This window comes from Maylandia zebra, linkage group LG9 (assembly GCF_041146795.1).
Source record: "Maylandia zebra isolate NMK-2024a linkage group LG9, Mzebra_GT3a, whole genome shotgun sequence".
NCBI classification, from domain to species: Eukaryota; Metazoa; Chordata; class Actinopteri; order Cichliformes; family Cichlidae; genus Maylandia; species Maylandia zebra.
Genome location: NC_135175.1, coordinates 21,825,859 through 21,849,153, shown reverse-complemented (window position 1 = coordinate 21,849,153; position 23,295 = coordinate 21,825,859). Strand labels below are relative to the sequence as shown.

Below are 23,295 nucleotides of genomic sequence, written 5' to 3'. Positions count from 1 at the left end.
ATTAAAAAAGACACACGAAAAATGTGCTCAGATCGGGTAAGAATCTAAATACCACCACATTCAAATTAAATTTTACACACTAGAAGATCTTAATTCAATACAATTAAATTATTTTTTAAAAGACGTGTCTGCAGTCAGATTACCTTAAAAATCAAAGCAATTTGTGTATATTTTAACTATATAGGTGGACGGAAAATGTAACTGCTCTGTGTTTCACAGCGCAGACTCACAAAAATACAGAAAAACAGCAAATAATAAATTAGCCATAATATGTAAATGTTCAGGTTGTTTCACTGCCCCCAAGTGGCCAAAAAAAAATCAATACCTTAAATGCAGCTTTAAACACATTACTTAACCCGTATGGATTTACTGCAGTAAATATATCTCACCATAAGATGGCACAGTTATCAAAAATTGCGCATTATTTAACATGAGGGGGATGGGGAGTTGCTGTGTCTGCATACACACTGTGGCTATGGCTGTAGGAAAAGCCAGCAGTGGTTTATATGGGCTTTATTCACAGGTTGGCAGTCTGCGTACACATTTCACAGACATTATAATGCAGCGTGTGGCAGTGAATTCTGGTTGGGGGGTCCTGCGTTAGTATTGATGCTGTCAGCAAGATTCCTCCTTCTCTCATTTGACACTTTGGGGTCAGGAGCTCTTGGAATTCTTGGGTGGAGACACATTTACTCAACACTTGTTCCTCCCTTGGCTTCCTAAAACCAAAGGAAAGTCAGCAACTTGGAATCTGATTTAAAATAAGAGCCTTGTAAATGGGGCCTCCAAAGAGGTTTTTACAAAGTTAATGACTTTTTATAAATTAATTTTATAAATAATGTTTTTTTTAAATGACAACGGTGTAAATGCTTAAAAAGTTCCTTAAAATTATTTAAATCAGGGGTGTCAAACATAAGGCCTGGGGGCAGAACTGACCCTGGCAAAGACTCCAATCTGGCCCACTGGATGGCTTTGGATCAACTTTGGAATTTTTACTGTATTTTTACAGCTTTACAGTTTTTAAACGTCTCTACCTGGCCATTCATACGACACCACAGTAATTCATCGATAACTAAATGACAGAAAATTTCCCTTTCCTTCACTATCTATAAAAAAAAATATTTTGGTGAATTAACACAAACATGTTTTAGAAATATACGTCAGTCTGATCAATGAGCTACACATTTATTTCTTACATTTCCAAGCGTAGTGCTCAAAGACTTATTTCCTTTACCACAAGAGCAATTCTTGAAAAACTAAGTTGAGAATGCACTTCGGGGATTAAACGCATTAAACTTGCTTGCAGTGACAGAAAGGGGGGATTTCACTAGTCTGGCCCACTTCGGATCCACGCTGATTTGCATACATTCACATCTACACACCTACATCTACACACTGGCCTGTCTTCAACAAGCATAACTGTTCACAGTTAAAGTATAAGGGCCTCATAACCTCATAATGAGCCGTTTCCATGAACAGCCAAACTGCTTTAATGGTGTGTTAACGTTAGGAATTCTGCACACATGTGAATTTTTTTAATGTTTTTGTTTTTTGTATCTAACTTATCGTTCTTCCTTCCTGATTCTCTATTTTGCTTAAGAAAATTTCAGTTGAACACAACAGTGCAAACTTTGGACAGTCACAATACTACTGCTACTCTCACATAGCAATAAATCTGTAAATCTGTAACCAGGTCGCTCTGTCAGCATGAAAGATGAGTATCATCATAATTCCTTTGATTTAATAATGCCTTCTATGCTTCTCCTTTGTCCACATTGCTGCTGTAATGGCCCAGGCGCCCTCAGGATCAATAAAGTCCATCTAATTTTTACTTAATAGAGAGAGTACTGCTGCTCAAAGATCACACAATTACATCAGAGGGCTAATCTGAAATCCAACATCAATGATTCCCCTGAGAGCACAGGAGCCACAACACAATGCAATAGCAGAGCAAAATGAGGATTGCAGGATAAAAGTTTTCCTAATTTATAACGTCAGTGGATTTAGAGTACACCCTGTTTGCTACTCATCGAACATTTTACAGTCGAAGGTAATGAGGAAGAAAAAGGACTTTGCTCGCAGAGCCTTTATACCGTGTGCAGGTCTTGTGATGCTGCGGAAGTGTTTTGATTTTCCCAGAGAGCAGACACTGACCGACATCTGTAAGGTAACTATTCTTCTCAAAACTTCCTTTACTTACGCCGTCATCTTGCTTTCATCAAACTCGAGTTCGTGTCTTTACATCGAGCAGTTGCTGCACTCTGCATCGCTGTTAAATTGAAAGGCACACGTCCAAATCCTTCTCTCTCACTCCCTGAGAGCTATGCATTATTGATGTCAAGGCATTTCATACCTGTGAGTTAGTGGAGCTGAATGAAGTGAAGATAAATGCTTGTTATGGGACTTGAAATGTAAACATAATCAAATGTTATTGATTATGCATCTGTATTCTAGGCGATTTATCCAAACTGTGTGCACCCGTGACCTGATCATGGAATGGAAGAGCAATATTAGGCGTACCCAATCGCTGAAGAGCCTCAGCTCGTCATGTGATAAGCCAGTCTGGACGGATGCGGGGCTGCGGGACAAGACGACGTCAGTGTCCCAATTGGTGGCCAGGTAAAAAAAAAAAAAGCATCAGTCTCTCTGTATCTGTGCACCCCTCTAAGCTACTTGTAGGTCATTAGTGACATCAAATCATTAATGTGGTGTTTGTGTTTGTGACAGATATCAAACTGCTGTGAAAGGGAACAAATCCATTCAAGGACCCTCAGTAGATAACGATGACAGAAAGCCAAACCAGGTGCTAAAGGAGGTAACTTCTGATTTTTTTAGCTGTTTGTCCAATTAATGAAAAGCATCAATGGCATAGCAGGAAAAAGAATAATCACTGCAGCTGGATTTACACACACTTCCCTCCCTTGTGTATCCTTTTCAGATAACGCCATCTCGACTGGAAAGTAAAGAGACTCATCTGGAGTCTCTGATGAGGAAAAACAGTGAGAAGGAAAAGTCTCGAGCCAAAACCAATTTGACCCGCAGCAAATCAATGAGCAGCCTTAAAAGCAGCACAGGGTCCATAGAGGCCTTGAGAGCTCTGTTTGAGTCAAAGGCCTCTCTTAAAAACAACGCAAAGACCAGCCTTAGAGCTGCAGACTTCACATCAAGTTACACGACAGACGTGTCAAAGATGAACGGAGAGGTTGAGGATGTACAGATCGCTGTGGAGGAACAGGGAATGGAAACATGCACTGATAAAACTGATGTGAAGGATGATCGTGTAACTCGAAAGGTAAATACAACCTCATTATTACTTTAAGATTCCCTAATAGACCCACAGTTAGTTTAAAGGGTAAAAAATTCAAATATTTACCGATGAAAGCATGTGTGAAAAATATCAGGGTTTTTATATATTTGTAAATACAGAAAATATTCCTTTCTTCTTTCTTGAAGTTTAAAGATGCATAAACAAAGCTTTCATTGATTTCGCTCCAGAAATTCCAGCTTCAGTCATCTTGAAGTATTTTGCACCACCACCTTTTCACTTTCAGTATTATGCTGCCGCTAAATACTTTAAGAAACTGAAGCTGGAACTTTTGGAGTGATCTTTTGTGTGGAGATGAGTGGCAGGGGTCATTTGTGACAGAAAGATAGTAGCAAGAGTGGAAAAGAAGGTTTACAGAGTGGTAGTGGGAAAAAACTGGAGCTGGCAAAACTGAAGATGCTAAGACTTTCATTGGTGGATAGGTTAAGCATTTTGGAAACAAGTTAGGGAGACAAGGCTGAGATGGTTTGGACATGTGCAGAAGACCCCACCAAAGATTCATGGATACAGTGAAGGATGAGATGCAGAAAGACGTTAGAGAGACGGTGAGAACCCTAAAAGGAGCAGCCAAAAGAAGAAGAAGAAGAAAAAGACACACGCATTTAGAATTTCCCAACATTTGGTGGAATCCATTCTCTCTCCTAGCTGCACAGCGTTTCCCTTGCCAAGAACTACCACACACACTGAAAACACTTCATTTTCCCGTTTGCTTAATAGTTAATAAGGTGTTTTCAGCTGTTTGTGAGAAAAATCATTTTGAACATCGTTTTGAGCACTTGTTTCACAAAAGATCGGCTCATCCATCACACACTTCAGTGGTTCTTGACCTGCCTTAGGTCTAATGAATCCTTACTTCTTTCTCATTCATGTAATAGCATATTTTTTCTAGTAATGCTTAGATTTTTCCTGCAACTGTATTGACACATAGAAACTATGATGCACAATGAGTTTACTTAGCAGCAGTGATGTTTTATTGTTTCTCTCTATAGGTAGTAAATCAGCACTGGCCAGAGAGGAAAAGAACAATAGGGGGTATTGATTTTGAAAAAATTGCAGCATCTCAAGCTGGTGAGTATCTTCTTTCTAGCTCAGCAAAGCTTTGGTTGTGTCAGCCTGAATATCATATTACCCTGCCTGCTATCATGTTAAAGAAACGGACAAAATTAATGTTTTTTTAAAGCATTCAGAACAATAGTTTCACTTTTCTAAGATTAAAGGACTATCTCTTTATTGAGTAGTTATCAGCAGAGCTCGGATTTAAACTTTTTACAGTTTGATTAGGGATACGTGAGTAGCAACATAAACAAACAACGCGAGTTCATGTCATAAATTACACGTTGCAATAATGAAAGCAGCTACAGCGAGCTTCAAAGTGCAAGCTTCCAGGTAAAAGACCGGCTGATAAAACCGGGAAATACTGCGCCTTGATTTAGGTAATGAGTAAACAGTGAACTATGATGAATATGGTTTGGTTCTATAAATTCAGGGTCAAATAACAAACTGCTGAAGACGATTCAGCTTAAGATGAAAATATCAGAAAGAAAATAAACATATGTGGCTCTTTCAAAAATTTGTTCTGAAAGAAACATCTTTGGGCACAAAAACATAACAAAAATAAACAAAGATGTTAGACGTGCCTTGGAGAGCTGTCTTCAGCGAGTTCTGTCAAAGCTTTGGATGACTCAACTTGGTGTAGGAATAGTAAGCCACTCCACAACCAGACAGAAATAGCTGGTGTGCTACAAGACCAGAATAAGTGCAGGAGGGTGAAAGGGTCAGCTGTTTCCGGGAGAGGAATGGGACAGAAAGAAGGAGCGAGTGGCAGAGGCTCCATGACACGACACAAACCAACAGACAACTAAAGTTTGGAAGAAACCAAGAAGATAGGGAGAAAGGAACTGGGAATATTTCTTCTTCTGTGAGTAGAGATTTGTATTTTTGAATGAAAGGAGTGGCACATGCACTTAAAGAAGCTTAATACAGTATGTATGGTAGAAGCTGAAAACTAATGGCTATTATTCACATTTTTAACAGTTGCCCAAATCTGAAATATTAGTAGCTATTAGTAATATTAGTTAACTGATACTGCAATGAGTTTTATGTTTCTTCTTCTTTGGTCGCAGAGCCTTTTTTGCAGTGTTTTCCAGCTTGTGGACTCATGATTTCATAAAGTATCTGTACTTTCATAAACAGCTTTGAGACACATCTGTTTACCTTTGAACTTCGATGCTTAGTCAACCGTTGTTGCAGTGACTTGCCTGTTTTAACTAGTATGCGTGTCAGCAGAGTCGGGTATCTCTCCTGCTCCACAACAAGCAGTACATTTATAACTCGGCCACATGACAGCTGTTAATATCAGCTTCGAAAGTGCTGGACCCAGAATTGGGACCTGTGTTATTAACAAATAGCACGAGCCGTTTGTTAATAACACAGATGTCAGCCGTATGTTGTTAAACGAGCCACGACTTATTTCCAATCTGGCTGCGTGTCGATGATGAAAATGTCACGAGACAACCCTGATCAGTTTGACTTCTTAACAGAGCCATAACAAAATTTAACATTAAAGCTCCCGTGTCTGATGTCTCTGCAGATGAAAAGAGGAGGTCAGCTGCAGACTTCAGAGACAGCTCTTTTGTCCAAACCAAGGAGAAACTTTCTGTCTCGGTGAAAGCAATATCAGCTCTCTATCTGTCCAAAGCGGGAACCAAGGAATCAGCAAACAGTCCTGTAAAATTGGTACATGTCACATCTCCCCTTCTTTTTAGTTCACCGTTAATTATAGAAAGTAAACTTGTTTAAATTATCTCAGAGATTTTTATGCAAGGTAAAAAAAAAAAATCAAAATTTTTTTTGGCAATGAAAATAAAGAGTTAAAGGTTTATTCCACCAGCCTTTATAGTGTAGATTTTCAGCTACACATTGAAGTTTGGTATCTATATGTCATCATAATATATCATAAATTAATTATTGATAAGTGAATTTCTGGCAGCAGCCAAACAATAATGCTGATGTAATTCTTTTAATTATTATTATTTCTTTGCAGGAACGAAAAGTGTCACGTGAGTCTGGGAAAAGAGTAAACCAAATCAAGGTAAAGTGCAATGTCACTGTGGTGTTGCATGATGTTGTGATTGATGCACATTGTTCTGTGCACACTGGATTTGCACAGCGAGCAGTATCGTGTTCCCTTTGGCTCAAAAATCCAAAATATGCTGCTTACCTGCAAAATAAAGAAACAGATTCCCTTCACAGACTTCCTCACGCTTTTATTTTTTACTCATTTTGTGGTTGCATTTGTGGTTGTACTTGCTGGTTGCTTTGGAGTTCAGCTAAGCAGCTAACACGTGGCATGAGGAAAACAAATCACCTGGCATGGCTCTCATTCCTGTGAGTAGGTGTGACTGCTCTTGAGCATGAATTTCTCTGAATGGATGAAACAGTAAGAAACATTCCTTTGTTCTTCTAAGATGTCAGAAGACTCAAGTGTCCAAGAAAAAGAGGATTTACCATTACCTCCTTCAGCAAGACATCAGCCAGAATTAGAAGAAAGCTGTAGGACAAATTCTCCGCAACCTAATCTGCCCCAGCTTTCCAAAGAAATGTTATATCAACAGAGGCAGAAATGTGAACTGAGGCGTCTCCTGAAGCACACCCATCCAGAGGTGAAGATGCTGGATGATGTTGTAGATGAAGAGCTTGCTGAAGTTTTGAGCTCAGAGAGGATGACAGCTGACGTAACTGGATACGAGGGAGAGGTCCTTTCGAAACGCTTGATATTTGAGAACTGTGGCTCGAGTAACAAAGTGTCTCACTACACCCCCAAGATGCACATGGAAGGGGGACGTGAGAAACAATGTGATTTTAGTAAAACGCTGGCTGTTCTGGAGGAAACAAAAGAAACGCCTCGTGCAGAAAGTGCTAAAGAGGTTATGGAAGCTGAAAAATCTCTTGGTATTAGTCCAGACACTGACAGAGAGTGTGAGGAAGAGACGGTCAGACTAGACGTTCAGGCTACCAGAAGGATATTTGAGAGTCAGTCTGTGAACATGTCTGGGCCAAATCTGGGTAAAATCCAGGGAAAGGTTTCTATTAACGGGGATGAGACAAAGGAAGTCCAAAAACAAAAAAAGCTATTTGAAATGGCTTGCAGTGAGAGTATACACAGAAAAAATGAAAGCACAAGCAATGATTTAGCAACAGAGCCCCGTGAACAACCATGTCCTCATGTCAGTCAAAGAACTGAACGCGACTTCTCATGTAATGATGAGTTTTCCACTGAGGAAGCACTCTTTGAAGAGGAGTCTATAAGCTTATCCGATTTGGAAAAGAATGATGAAATTATTAAAACAAGGGCAGCTCTTTTTCAAAACAACCCCTTTATCTCCACCAACATACAAAGAGAGCCCTCCGTTGTGCATACATCAAAAACTCAAATCACAAGCGGTAGCGGTGCAAGTGAGGACAACACGACCACCAATGTTAAAAACAGAACCCATCTTTTTGAATCAATGCCATTTGACAAAATTAGACGTCAGAACGAGGATGAAATTGAGACAATGGTGGAGAACATCAAGGAAACGCTGAATTTCCTCTACCAGATTAGAGTCATCCAATCGTTTGGCTTTATCATTGAGGTCAATGAGACAATGATTGCTAAAAAAGCTAAGTTTACACTATCAGAGAGTGGGCCTGAGATAAAACATGACGAGGTGGCTGAAGGCGGTGCCCAAAACTTCATACTCCAGCTGCTACCACGGGTAAACCTAAAACCTCAGGTCACTTACCTAAAGGAGGACAGCAAAGGGGATATCGAGACCACGGCGGTGACGGCACCTGTTCAACAACATCAGTTCAATGCGAACAAGGACACGGAGTTCAGAACTGCCAGTGTGGTTCAGCTTGTTGAGGATATTCTCAATCAAGATAACTCTCTGAGAAAAGGAGTGGTAATCCAAGAGGATGACAACAACTGTGCCAAAGTCATTGTTTACTCCCTCTACAAATACCATAATGAGAAGGATGTGAAGAGCTTCGTCCCTCCAAAATGTGCTGAATGTGATCAATCAGAGCTGGAAAGGGGTGACATGAGTAAAAAAGGCCATAAAGAAATAAAAATTGCTACTAAGTCAGTCCAAGGTGATCTACTTGAACTCTCTCAAGAACAAACATGCCCAGGATCAATAACACCTGAAGGGAAAGTAAAGGGGAGTGTAAAACTATTCAAAAGCTGCATTGAAAAGGGAGATTTTGAGTATTTAAAAAGTCTTCAGACTGAAGAAGCAGTTCAAGAACTCCCTGAAAACCAAACTATGGCTGGACAGGAAGTTCTTCATGAAAAGGAAAGTGATCAAGTGCAGGAAACTACTGAGTGGGTACCCGTGGATGTAAAGAGGCTTAAAAGCATGTTCTCTGGAGACCCAAGTCAACACCAAGCAAAGAAAAAGATCCACAAAAATATATACGCAGGTCAAAATGTCTCTACAGAATGCAGTTCTGGGGTATTGTCTCATGTGCAGGAAAATAGTACAAGCAGTGAATGCACTGATGAAGCACAAGAGCAAGCATGTCCCAAAGTTGCGACGCAGGAGTCCTATGAAAAGTTTGAGAAACAAGATCACGAGCTTGGTGCCCACGAAGCTCAATTAGTCAAGGTGGTAGATCAGAATGAAGAGATCTCTAACCTCCAAACTGCACTGCATCAGTCATCACAAGAAAAACAAAAGACTATTATTCAGAAATCATCTGAGGAGCTCTTTCCCTCGGTTACAGCAGATACTGTGAAACGCTCAAGAGTAGAAGAAGAATTTCCTCAAGAAAACTTCACCTCAGCACAGAAAACAGATTACCAGCACAAAAATATAGAAACAAGCCACAAAGATGCTACTCCTGAGGAAACACACACTCCTGAATCGTGCAGCAACAAAGGTCAGGAAGGTGCAAGGGGGGCGCAGAAACAACCTTTAGAAACTCCTATGGTCACTACACAAAGTTTGGAAACAAGTCCTGCACAACAGGAGGATGAGGAAGTTGTTTTTCATGGTAAAATTAAAGCAGCTTTGCAATCTTTAGAAAGATCTAACGTTAATGTCACAAGAGGAGATTTTAAAGCAGCTATGATATACAGAAACTCTTCAAAGCCTCACAGAGAAAAAGCTCAACACGTGGATGTGGTGTCTATTCAAACGACCAGTGCTGACGAGCTTTTCACTGTGACTGAAAATGAAGCAAGTCAAATATCAGTGAAACAAGAGGCAACTGCAGCAAATCCAGAGCCTCCACACCAAAACGAAACCCAGAGTAACCCAACAACGAGACTCATTTTAGAGAAAAGCAAAAAGCCTACTGGTCCAAAACCAGCCATTCCACCTAAACCAGAACATCTGAAGGAGAAACAAAGCAATAACGAGTCAACCCAAAATAATTCTGATATCAAGGCTGAGGAGAAAAGAACCCAGGATTTAGCAGCCAAAAGTGATACGAGTGAAGCAGATGAAAGTCACATAGATTTCCATGATGCATTTGAGAAATTTGGAGGTAAAAAGACAAAGACTGCCCCTGTAAAGCCCAAAAGACTGAAAATCCCCCAACCAGACAACAAAAACCTGAAACCAGTGGCTGGAAATAAAGAAATGTCTGTTCTTGCACATGTGGATCCAGATGTGGCAGAAATTACAAGCAATCAATCATGTGACACCTGTGGAGAAACCACTGACAGTCGAGACAAGCATGAGAAAGAAATCAAGAAGCAAGAAAGCAAAGTCGAGATGAGGGAAAAGAAAGGGCGAACTGAGACTGACGACGAGCGCCGACAGCGACTGTCAGTTCACATGGATGAGATCGTGAGAGGGAACATACCAGCAGCAATGGAAATATTTGACAACTTACGAAAACAGCGGGAACTGCAGAGCTTTCTGAGCCGAGTTGAAGAAATTGAAAAAGACACAAGTGAGGTTGATGTAAGGTCTCTGAGGAGAGTTTTTGAGAACGTCCCCGATTGGGTTGTCAGCTCTAACAAAAAGAAACAAAACAAGGTCAGAGCTGACAACAAAGACGAAAGGTTGCCAGTATCAAGAGAAAGCGCTGAAAACAAGTCATCGATGGCACACGTTTTTGGAGATCTTGAGCGAGCGAGTGTGGAAATCACGACTCTTAAAGAGGAGACTTTAGCAAGAATCCTCGATGTAGAGGAAGCCATAAAGAAGGCACTTTATGCCGTCTCTACACTGAAATCTGACTCAGATATTGCTGGCTTATCACGTCTGTTCAAAGAATCCTTTGGGGTTATACAAGGATCCCCATCCTCTGGCGGTGATAATAAAATTAGCATTGGGTCAAGCAGAACAAAATCACTGAAAAGTGCTACCATGCAGGGAAACACAACTAATTCAGCAAGGCAAGATGCGAGCACTGATGAAGCCTCTGGGAAACCTCAGTCGAATCCTCCACCTTCACCTGCGTTTATCACTATCCAATCAGCAGCTAGAAAGACAAATAAAACCGACCTGGCACCACCAGAAGCTTTGATCTGCCCGACGTGTCAGCAGAGCCAAAAGTTGGAGGAGACTTTTCGGACGACAAAGACGCTGATATGCAACAGCCCTGCTCAAAACAGAAATGACCCACGAAAAGAAGGTCAGAAACAATCCACCTCCATCCCACTCAGTCCTCGACAGCTCAGCACGCTCGAGGTTCAGACAGACTGTGTCACAGGAACAAAACCAGTCACCGACAAACATGAGAAGACCGAAGGATCCGGAACAAAGTTTTAATCTTCCAGGACCTCCACTGTGGTCAACTCTCAGACAGAAACAGTGACATCGTCCACAAGGCATGTCATAATCAGTCCATCTACAATTCAGGTCACCACAGACCCAGAAGTGAAGCTGCCAATCAATCAGACTGGCAGCATTTTACCTGTTCGTTATGTGAAAGCTGTCACATATATGACTGTGTATGAAAAGAGATCAATTATAAGGCTTAAAGTTTGGGTTTTTGCTTTTGTATCTATTTTGATCTTAAAAACTGTCTTTGATTTGCATTATAATCAAAATATATATTTGATTTTCACTTCTCATTTCACTGTGGTTTACTATAAATGCTTTTGGTTTAAAAAAAACAAAAAAAAAAAAACATTTCCACTAAGGTCAGTCTTGTTTTTTTTTCTTCAGTTTCAACCGGCTTCTCGAGAGATGTGCTCAGCATGTCTGAAGCCAGTCTATCAGATGGAAAAAATAACTGCAGACAAATACTTTTTTCACAAAGCGTGCTTCTGCTGCAAACATTGCAAGAAAAAATTAAGGTGGGATGTTGGACTTATACAAAAAACCTGCAACATTAATCAGTGATTCCTCTTGTCTGATGGATTAGTGTCTTTGTCCTTTTTTAAAAACTTTATATTGTTTATATATATAACTTTCCAGCTTTATAACTTTATAACTGTAAGTAGATATGTTAGATATGTAAATATCTAACATATCTAATATGTATTACTAAATTGAAATATTAAAAAAAAAACATACTAAACTATGAATGTTAAAACTGGATACTCACGTATTTTGTGATCTGCAGATATGTGATGCTGCAGCATGTAAAAACTTGGCCAAAATGCAACTGCACACAAACCAGGCAAGCAAAAAATAAAAGAAACAAACACAAAGACTTTCCCATATTTCCAGTGTTTGTTATCTTAACTGCAATGTCTGCACATATCTCTGAAAACTATGTCAGGGAAATGTATTTTATTAAATGTCTTCTGATGCATAAACTGTAAATATACAACAGACTGTTTTCCCCCAAATCCTCATTCAACAAGCCTCTAGGGAATGAGGGAAAAAAAACGAGCTCACAGCAGTTGAGCCACAAACAGGCCGGGGGGGGGGGGGTGTTAGAAAGTCTTCTTAGTGGCCCTGTGAATTTTTTCCATATTTAGCCTGTGCTGATAAGACTGTTGGTTTGTGATCAAACAACAATTTTTTGTAAATATAGTGGAGCTTAACATGCTACAAATGATGTTTTTCTCCATTTGCATCATTACTAAGCAATGAACTCCATTCAGTTCGACTTTGTCAGGTTAAAAAGTCGTCAAAAAAAATAAAGAAAGATAGATTAAATCTGTTTTTTGTGTGCTAATGTAGAATTTGTGAAATTTTAGAAAACTTAAAGACTTTAGCCCTGTTTTGCATGCTACATCATATATATCAATCTGCTCTGTGTCACTGATGGTGATTAACTGATCTTTGTTCATGTGCTCTTATAGTCGGCATCTTTTAGACTTTCCTTTTTTTCTCTCATCTCCCGTTCACAAAGCTGAGAGTTAACTTGAACCACTTGGCAAATGGTTACTACTAAAATATAGGCTACAGGATAAAACTACTAGCAAAGCTAAGGCTACAAACAACACAAAATAAGAACTTACTAGAATAGATAGATAGATAGACATTTGCAGTTAAACGTTATCATTTGCCACCAAACATTTCATCTTTGAAACATTTTATTTAGTCCAATATGTGATGCAGATAACATAGCAATTGCTAATTTGATTCAATGTACAGATTAGGACCACCTGTAAGTTTCCCACTATTAATTAGAAAAGTGGAGATATGCCAGAATATGTTTAAGAAGTAGCTGAAAGATGTTTACATCGACTGTTAATCAAAAACTGTCCCCACTACTCTCTTTATTTTGAACAATGACTGACAAACCTTGTGCTCATTTATAGCATGTACAGTTACGCGCCTTTAAACGGTGAGTTCTACTGCATATTTCACTACCAACAACTGTTCAGACGAAAGGGGAATTACGATGAGGGATTTGGACACGCTCAACACAAGGATCGATGGCTTTTGAAGAATGCAGCTGATTTGGTGCATGATGAATCTGAGGCATGAGCAGTCAGTAGACATGTAAGTACCACAAGGCATTTTGATTTTATGAATGTTTGACTAATTCCATTGATTGATTATTATAAAATTGGGCTCTCTTTCTATCCTCAGCTCAGATGAGACGGTGAAGGCACAGAATCTGTGTTTGAGGCCATCCTGTCCAAGCTTTGCAGTGTGTTCATGTGCTTCTTGTTAATGAATGATAGCGTGCCGAGACATAACCTACAACTTAATTGCAACGATAGGTAACTAAATTTAGAAACTGGGCAGGGCCTGTACATACTCACACATGTAAATGCACTTTAACTTAAAAGTGAATTTACAAAATAACTTTACAGCTTTTAAAAATAATTCTTGTAAATACTGTTGTAAAATGCAAAGAATTAAACAGATTAACATTAAATTAAGAAACTGTTTAAAGTGCGATAAAAAAATAAATCAGAAATTAGCTTGATTTTATTATTATTGCATAAAAGCAATAACACTTAGGACTTTTTTGTTGTTCTTGTTTTATATCGGTAATACAAACTATGAAAAGGCAAATGCATTAGGATTATTATGTCTGTACAGATCATAATAAAGAAGACACGTTCCTTCACTTTCCATTACTGCTGAATTGTCGGTGCTCCATTCTCCTTCCTGAGTGCTCATAAATTACATTTAAAGGTGCCATAATGATTCTGTTCACTATAACTGTGATTAGCTCTGTGACATAACATTTGAATGAAAATAAAATTGCATTAAATTTTACACGAGCACGGAAAGAGCAAAAAGAAACCAAATAAAACCAAAATCTTGACTCTCCTCTGGTTTTGGGATTTGTCTAAATTTCTACCTGGCAGCAGAGCCTCCTCATTGAAGCGTTGCATCCCCAGCTCTTACCTCCACAAATACATCTAATTAATATTTAAACCAATACAACCAAAGGCTGTAAAAACAGTCCTCTCACTTCCTTCCCACTTCACTTTATCGTAGTAGGTGACACATCACTCAAAACACCAGGCGGTAACTTGCAATATTTTATTTATCCAGTGCATTTAACAAAATACTTTGCATAAAAAAAAAAGGTTTCACCTTAGTGCAAGAGACAAAAACATAGAAAAAAAATACTTCTGTACATGCAGACAACTGAGATAAGTTACGCAATCTGTGGAAAACTGCTCTGATTACAGACACTGTTAACTTTTAGCCCAATTCCTCTGTCTGTAAATGATGTGTATGGATCTCAGCATGTTTGTTGTAACACAAAAACATAACTAAATATATGGCTATATCCATTTTTTGTACACTTTTAGAAGTTAATATAAAAACTGAGAAATTCTCTTTCAATAACTAATAATCAGCCACTTAATACACTGTACATTTCAGTTTTTAACATAACAAATTTATACTTAGTCCCATTATGGTTTCAATAAAAATTATAGCTTGTGTTCTTCAACTTCTTCAGCACAATATCCGTCTCCCTTTGCTTCATTCACTGGGTTTCTAAGTCAAAAAAAGAAGAAACACACTTACTGATAGTGCATTTATCTTACTTCAGTGTGATCTGGAAATTCAACATTGGGATGATGGGATGGTAGCTTTCCAGTTGCCTGATCAGTGGTGCGATTATACCTGCCACTCAAGCACACATGGAGTTCAGACCTACGCCATTATGCCTGCACAAACATAAACTGGGGTGATTTTTGCAATGCTTTACATTTTACTGATTAGCTCGAAAAATCAATCAAACCGACACTTAGCAGAACTTGTTGCTGTAAAATTCACTGTAAGATTATGTACTAAAACAAACACAAAGAAAAGAAAATCTTGCTGTTACCAGAATCACTGCTGGTGAGTGACGTTACCTTAAAACTCTGGGGTATAATTCTGCTGTATAAACGTAGGCTGTGCTGAAAGAAGCAGTGGCAGAAAATTTCCCGAGCACAGCTAAGACTGTTACCACCACGGAAAGATCTGATAGGGCAACAGTAGAAAATCACATGGAAAACTCAGCCCTCGAGTGACTTTTTCTTTCAATCATAACAATAGATTTCAGATCGGGAAGATACCTTTTGGCACAGCAAGGACCACAAAGCAAGCGGTACCTCCAAAGAGTAGGAAACACGCTTGACATATCCTCCTTCCAAAGTGCTGAATTAGAGTCATACCGCACAAGTTTGCAGGAATTTCAATAACAGCAAAGATCAACTGTGTGAGATAAACATTCCTACATTCAGACTCAGTCCATAGAACAGAAGACTAGAGCAAACCTAGAGTTAGAGGTCACAGTGATATTTTTAGTTTCAAGTTGTTTTTGTGATTTATTGTTTAGTTATTAAAGAATACAGCATGCATGTGATTTCCATTTGAGAAGACGCACCAGTCAAAACCCATTATCAGAAAACGTTTTCTCAGATATGAAATGCGGAAGATGTCCAGTACGTTTCTTCTTTCAGATGTAGTCTCCATCTCTATCTGAAGGTGGAAAAGAATCTTTAGAAAACATTGATATCATATGGATAAACCAAAGTTCTCTGTGTTACATGTTATTCACATTGTTTAGGACATCTTCTGGTACTTTTTTCTTATTGACTCTGGCTGCCCGCTGGAGCTCCTTTAGTGCCTCCTCCTTCCTGCCCTAAATGATCAGCCATTGAGGCTGATGCTGGCAACAGCCTGTTAAAAAGCAGATTCAAACCTGTATGAGCTTTTAGTTTTCAGCAATGTTTAAAAATATGTTCATTATGATGTGAAAAGCTTCTGACCTATAAAAAGCCACCAGGACAATGATCAGAGGGTAAAAAAGCACTAGCTGCAGGATTCTCCAGTTTTGGATCAAATAGGCAATACCAGCCAGCAGAATCTGTCCAACAGTGAAGAAAGCTGTGATGGACAGATTCTGCTAAATGCAGACTTTGAGGGATCAGTCCATCCCAAGGCTGTAAGATAAACAAAAAATTACGCATAATGGTTTATTTCTGCTTTAATGTGAACAAAGTAAGTTAATAGATCACATCCTTTGTTAAGCAATGACAGCCATGAAGAGTCAGATTAGATGGACAGCGTTTGTTAACAGCAGTTTTCAGATCTTGCCACAGATTCTCGATTGGATTTAGACACCAGACAGGTCAGGGATAAAGTTATTGAGAAATTTAAAGCAGGCTTAGGCTACAAAAAGATTTCCCAAGCCTTGAACATCCCACGGAGCTCTGTTCAAGCGATCATTCAGAAATGGAAGGAGTATGGCGCAACTGTAAACCTACCAAGACAAGGCCGTCCACCTAAACTCACAGGCCGAACAAGGAGAGCGCTGATCAGAAATGCAGCCAAGAGGCCCATGGTGACTCTGGACGAGCTGGAGAGATCTACAGCTCAGGTGATCATCGTGAGGCAACATGAGTGAAGTGTCCTGAACATAAACCAGGTCTTATGGATGTTTCTTTTTTTGTAATTGAAGTCTTTATTTGTTTTTAACATTTAACCACATGAAAACACAAACAAAACAACAACAGAAAAGAAAAAAGAAAAGACAGCTTCCAATCCCATGGTTAATTCACCTTTGTATTTTGGGTCTATTTTCAATACTTATTATCGGTACACCTACAAAAAAAGGACAATAAAATCAAATTCTTAAGTTATTCCATTACTGAGTGCCTACACAAACATACAGCGCAGCAAGCATAAAATGTAACTAAAGATAATTGCCCTGACCAAATAAATTCCAACCATCTCAGCCAAAAACACGTGATAAGTTAGCAGCGATGCAGGTGGATGCTTCTCTGGTGTCCTGGATTGTTGAATACCTGACAGGAAGACCACAATATGTACGTCTCCCACAGTGTGTGTCTGACAAGGTGATCAGCAACACAGGGGCACCACAGGGGACTATCCTCTCCCCCTTCCTCTTCACCCTCTACACCACAGACTTCAGCCACTGCACAGAGACCTGCCATCTTCAGAAGTTTTCTGATGACTCTGCGGTGGTTGGATGCATCAGCAGGGATGATGAGAAAGAGTACCGGGCTGTGGTCGACTCCTTTGTCACGTGGTGTGAGCAGAATCATCTGCAGCTCAACGTGGCAAAGACCAAGGAACTAATCGTGGACTTCAGGAAGACCAGGAAACACTTGACCCCTGTTTCAATCCAGGGGGTCAGTGTTGACATTGTGGAGGACTATAAATACCTTGGAGTACACATTGACAATAAACTGGACTGGGCTAAAAACACCACAGCACTTTACAGGAAGGGCCAGAGTCATCTCTATTTTTTGAGGCGACTGAGGTCCTTCAACATCTGCCAGAAAATGCTGAGGATTTTCTATGAGTCTGTTGTGGCCAGTGCGATCCTCTATGCTGTTGCATGCTGGGGGAGCAGGCTGAGGGTCGCAGATGCCAACAGACTCAATAAACTGATTCATAAGGCCAGTACTGTTGTGGGGATGGAGCTGGACTCCCTCAAGGTGGTGTCGGAGAGGCGGATGCTGTCCAAGATAAAGACAATGTTGGATAACACCTCCCACCCACTCCATGACATGCTGGTCAGTCACAGGAGCTCATTCAGTGAGAGACTGAGATTACCGAAAAGCACCACTGAACGACACAGGAAATCATTCCTGCCTGTGGCCATCTCCCTGTACAACGCATCCACTTAACACACTGTTTGCTGCTGCAACTACACATGTTTCTTTTCCAGCTATTTATTTATGAGTGACTTATGTATGTATGTATAAAAAAAAACAAAAAAAAACACCCAGCACGCCCCTGCGGGCGGTTTATCCTTCAAGCTCGGGTCCTCTACCAGAGGCCTGGGAGCTTGAGGGTCCTGCGCAGTATCTTAGCTGTTCCCAGGACTGCGCTCTTCTGGACAGAGATCTCCGATGTTATTCCCGGGATCTGCTGGAGCCACTCGCCTAGCTTGGGAGTCACCGCACCTAGTGCTCCGATTACCACGGGGACCACCGTTACCTTCACCCTCCAAATCCTCTCGAGCTCTTCTCTGAGCCCTTGATATTTCTCCAGCTTCTCGTGTTCCTTCTTCCTGATATTGCTGTCATTCGGAACCGCTACATCGATCACTACGGCCGTCTTCTTCTGTTTGTCTACCACCACTATGTCCGGTTGGTTAGCCACCACCATTTTGTCCGTCTGAGATATATATATATATATATATATATATATATATTGTACTATTCTTAGTTAGCGTATTGTCTGTCTTGTCTTAATGTTGGTTTATGTTGGTTTATAATGGAGCACTGTAACAAAAAATAATTTCCCCCAGGGATCAATAAAGTATTCTGATTCTGATTTGTTTTGACAAAACATGGGGAACCTATCATCATTAATCCTAGCCAAGAATTTTTCATACAACACCATTTTCAGCATATTTTCTTTCCACCTATTATATGGAAGGAACCATCTCCTCCACTGAGAATAACTCGAGCCGCTGCAATCACCCCCACCTTTATAACCACAAAGTCATATTTTGAAACCCCAGGTAACACCGACCGATCCCCTAGTAAGCACAGTCTTGGTGACAAGGGTATTATCAAACCAATCCACCTTCCTATTTTGTCCAATACTTTTTGCCAAAAGGGATAAACTTTCCCACATTTCCAAATAGCATGCATAAATGTCCCTGGATCTGAACTACATTTCCAGCATATATTACTGGGACTGATTCCCATTCTATAAAGTTTGGACGGAGTGAAGTACCATCTGTGTATTAATTTGTACTGAGTAGATTTACCCCTGGCCTCTCTTATATATTTATCAGAGAATGACAAAATTCTACACCAGTCTTCTTTAGAAATTGCACAACTCAAATCTCTCTGCCATATAATCCTCAAGTTTTCACATATCTCTTTTTTGGGATTGTTAAACAGTTTGTAGAAAACAGCTGCTCTATGTGCTGTACTGGACAATTCTAAAAACTCCACCACCATATTTGAGCTTTGAGTAAATTTTCCTTTGGTAATACAATCCCTTATTTGTAAATATTTCCAAAAATTATTTTCTCTTATCAAACCATATTTTGGGGTTATTTCAGCAAATGACATAAACACTCCCCCTGAGTAAAGATCACTTATCCTGTGTATGCCTTTGACAAGCCATTCCTTCCAGAATCTTATGGATATTTCTAAAGCTGCTATACAGTGACAGAAGATGCCACACATTAACCATTCATCAACCTGACCTTGCTGAATGGAAACCTCCTCTAATCTGTAATCCTTCATGCCACATGTCCATGTACGAGTTGTCTTTTATTATCACATCCCAATAACGTTGTGTGATTGCAGTTGATAATTGTCTCTATAAACATTCAATGCTTACAGAGACAACATGGTTGTATGAACCTTAAATTATTTCAGATTTTCATGACACAAATTTGTTTGTAACAAAGTACATGGTCTTAGGGTTGGCAGCCAGTGAACAGTAACTGATCTAAATAATGACTGGTTACTATAGTTGTAGATAGAGATGTGCTGTAATGGGATTTTTCCAAAAATGCCTTGTAGTCTGTCCTATCCCAGCTGTCATAGAGTGAGAGGTGGGATACCCTCTGAACAGGGAGCCGGTCTATTGTAGGCCTAACACATAGACAGGCAACCATTCATGCTCACATTGACACCTACAGCATGTGTGTTCTTGGCTTGGTTAGTTGTTGTGCAAGGGTTTTCCTTAAGTATGAAAATAATTCTGGCATCATGCACTTTAGTGGTCTTCTGTGCATTCAGTGTTTTTAAGAACCAGACTGTTGGTTTTGGGGTTGTTTGTTTTTTTATCTCTCTGATAGGTTTAATGTGGTTTTTCATCCTAATGAATACTAACATGTCTTTAGTTGTCATGTTGAGAGTTGGAGTGAACAGCTATCAGACACAAGCTCAACACTGGAAATCAACTCTGGATGTTTTATGTACTTCATGTGTCTTTGAACATCGACGGGACAAGTCCCGCCTGTTGGTTAAACTGATTGTTAGTCAACTGTCAAATGATTATTACCAAGACTGAATAAAAATGGATAGTATTGCTTAACATTTAATGCAAAAAAAATGTAAAAACCTTATGATATACTGCACTTTATTTATATTACTTTTCTGTTTTGGTGTGTTTGTGTGTGAGAGAGGAGAGAGACTAAAAAGTATGGATTTGATTTTATTAATTTTTTTATAAGTAAAAACTGTCACAATTAAATTGTTTGTATATACAATATGGAGGCTCTCTGATCTTTTTTTTTCGGCCTTCATGTTTTTCAATCATTACACTGTAGTTCAAGAAAGCGACTTCTTTTTTGTCTCTTTCTGCAAATCAAACATTCTTCTAATTAAATCTTTTTTTTCTGTATACAATTGATGTCTTTATGCAGTAGAGTAGTCTAACAGTTTCTTAATGTAAGGATTAGTAAACTAAGAATTCCATTACATACTTAAATTAAAATGAAGAAAATAACATACACTTAAATGCTCCAAGCAAACCCTCACATAACTATACAGTAATTGTGAAAAATGGTGAGATTTCAGCCTGTGCTGATTTATGGACATATCTTAAATGTATAAATTATGCTATGTGAACAGTTCATTACTGTGCACATAAGAACCAAAACAGCTTGTTGTACAGTCATTGGCTCAACTGAGAGATGAAGCTCAAAGTAGAAAGATCAGAGACAGCTTTTATTTAGAGCTCAATGTTTTGTGCTACATCAATGATTTTTTTAATTTATTGTTGTTGTTTTGTTAGTATCGTAAAGCCACGCTAAACTTTTTATCCTATATATTTCTAAAGTACTAAAGAGGCAACATAAATATCACTGCCATTGATAAACATAACTTGACATACATCAGGTACATATTTTTAATGGCAAGAAAAAGATTCCTGGTAACCTCAAGTGCTGACAGGAAGGAAAAAAAAAACATCTTCACCAGGAAATATGTTCCTAGAATAGGGATTATGTCAAAATGTGTTGTTTTTAGCCAACAGCAAATTATGTAAAGTAAAACTGGCTTTATTAATTCTCAGTACTATTTATAAAATAAAATGTCTGTATCTTTTGGAAAGTTTCCATTACAGAGTTTCTGTTAAGAACGCTTTAACAGCGACAATCACAGGCTGTCGAGTATCCATACTTAATCCAAACTAAGAAGTTCAGTTAAATTAGTGGCACAACAAAGATAACAACAATTCAACTGGATATAAAAACAGCACACACTGAGTGTATCGTTACAATATGTAACATTAAAAAAATACAAAATTTGCTGAAAGGATCAAAAGTAAAAATAATATCTTCATAGGCTTTTAAATCCTTTTCCTGAGTCTAGTTCTGACAGAGGTTACTTCCTGTTAAAAGGGTGTTTTTCCTTCCCACTGTCACCATGTGCTTGCTCACAGGAAGGCGAATAATTTAGGGAGTTTTCACTTTAGCATTGCAGGACCTTTGCTAAACAAACTGTAGTTTAGTAAAGATCCCGTTCTACCCTTATACATTATATTATTAATATTCCTACTTGAATTTTGTTTTTTTGTTAAGCTACTATGAAAACCCTACTCAAAAAATGCCAACAGTATCCACTATTGAAATTCTCATCAAATCGCCTAATCGGTGACATCTGCAGTGCAGATGGGGCAGGGCAGTCTGTGTGAGTGTGCCACATTACTCAATACAGCTACTATCATCAAATATGTGTACTGTGTAATTTTGCCACAGAGAGAACTCATAACAAACTTAACATTTCAATACTTTCAGGTATCATGCTCACTGTTGTGCAATTAAATGGCCCCCTATGAGCAAGCACTTTGCAAAGGTGGGAAAGAAAAACTCCCGTTTAACAAGAAAAACCTTCAACAAAACTAGAGACGAGTGTAGAAGACGTGCTCATGAAGTCTCACAGTATTCTGGTCCTATAGCAGCATAACTGAGGGATGGATCAGGGTCACATGATCCAGCTTTAACTATGAGCTTATCAAAAGTAAAGTTTTGAGTCTAATTACAACTGGAGAGGATGTGCGTCTCTTGAAGTGGAAGATGGCTCCACAGCCGAAGAGCCTAATAGCTTAAGGCTTTGCCTCCTATTCCACTTTTAGAAACTCTAGAAACCACAAGAGAGCCTACAGTCTGAGTGCTCCACTGGAATAATATAGTGTTGGTGGAAATCAGGCCCACATACTTGTTTAATATGCAGATTGAAGGACATATTCATTAAAAAAAAAAGACTCCAAGCTTCCTCACAGTGTTACAGAAGGCTGAGGTAATGCCATCCAGAGTAAGTATTTGTTTAGACGTCATGTTTCTAAGATTTTTTAGGTTCAAATAAAATTTTGTTTGAATTTAGAAGAAGAAAGTTGCAGGACATCCAAGCCTTAGGTCTTTAATACATACCTGTAGTTATATTAAATGATTTGTGCCCTCTTGCTTCATAGATAAAGAATCAGCTGCATAGCAGTGAAAATGTATGCTACGTTTTCCAACAGTGTTACCCAAGGGAAGAATGTATAATGTAAATAAAACTGCTCCTAGCAAAGACTCCAGTGGAACTGCATGACTAAGTTCATGTGAAGAAGACGACCCATTTAGATGCACAAAGCAGACAGTTACGATTCAATCCACTGCAGTGCACCTCTTTTAATACCAACAATGAACTCTAGTTTCTTTAGTAAAATATTATGATCAGCAATACTGAATGCTGCATTGAGATAGCAGGAAAAGCACAGAGATGTTTTTCCTACCAGAGGCCATTAGGAGGTTTTTCAGAGCCTTCACTAGTGACGCAGGGGATTGAGGACTGTGAGTGGGCTCAGCTGAGTCTAATAATAAATTAATTGCAGTGTTGAAACATGTAGATAAAAGTTCACTGATTCCTTTATACAAACTGAGCACTAAATCAGATAAAAACTATAAGAAATGAGATAGAAACTCAATAAGGGGAAGACTACTGATAGATAACAACAAATGAAACAGGCTCTTTGTATTTGTATTATATATATATATATATATATATATATATATATATACACACACACATATATACATATATATATATACACACATATATACATATATATATACACACACATATATACATATATATATATTGTTATTGGTCGGTAGTTGGAGGG

The 23,295-nt window shown here is 38.9% G+C and overlaps 1 protein-coding gene across 5 annotated transcripts; it reads left to right on the top strand.

Moving 5' to 3' along the window:
• Positions 1 to 2,098: 2,098 nt before the first annotated feature.
• On the top strand, positions 2,099 to 13,822 carry LOC101477440 (xin actin-binding repeat-containing protein 1). Of its 5 annotated transcripts, none has more exons than XM_012917982.3 (10): positions 2,099 to 2,167; positions 2,455 to 2,619; positions 2,728 to 2,815; positions 2,939 to 3,292; positions 4,315 to 4,393; positions 5,916 to 6,061; positions 6,369 to 6,416; positions 11,494 to 11,624; positions 13,044 to 13,227; positions 13,323 to 13,822. In XM_012917982.3, the coding sequence occupies exons 2-9, from the start codon at positions 2,492 to 2,494 to the stop codon at positions 13,210 to 13,212; spliced, it is 1,143 nt and encodes a 380-aa protein (XP_012773436.2). In that variant the 5' UTR covers positions 2,099 to 2,167; positions 2,455 to 2,491; the 3' UTR covers positions 13,213 to 13,227; positions 13,323 to 13,822. The 5 variants fall into 5 exon arrangements, with proteins under 5 accessions (XP_012773436.2, XP_012773435.2, XP_012773437.2 ...); XM_012917981.3 differs by having other exon boundaries at positions 13,318 to 13,822; XM_012917983.4 differs by lacking the exons at positions 11,494 to 11,624; positions 13,323 to 13,822 and having other exon boundaries at positions 13,044 to 13,191.
• The last annotated feature ends 9,473 nt before the right edge of the window (positions 13,823 to 23,295 follow it).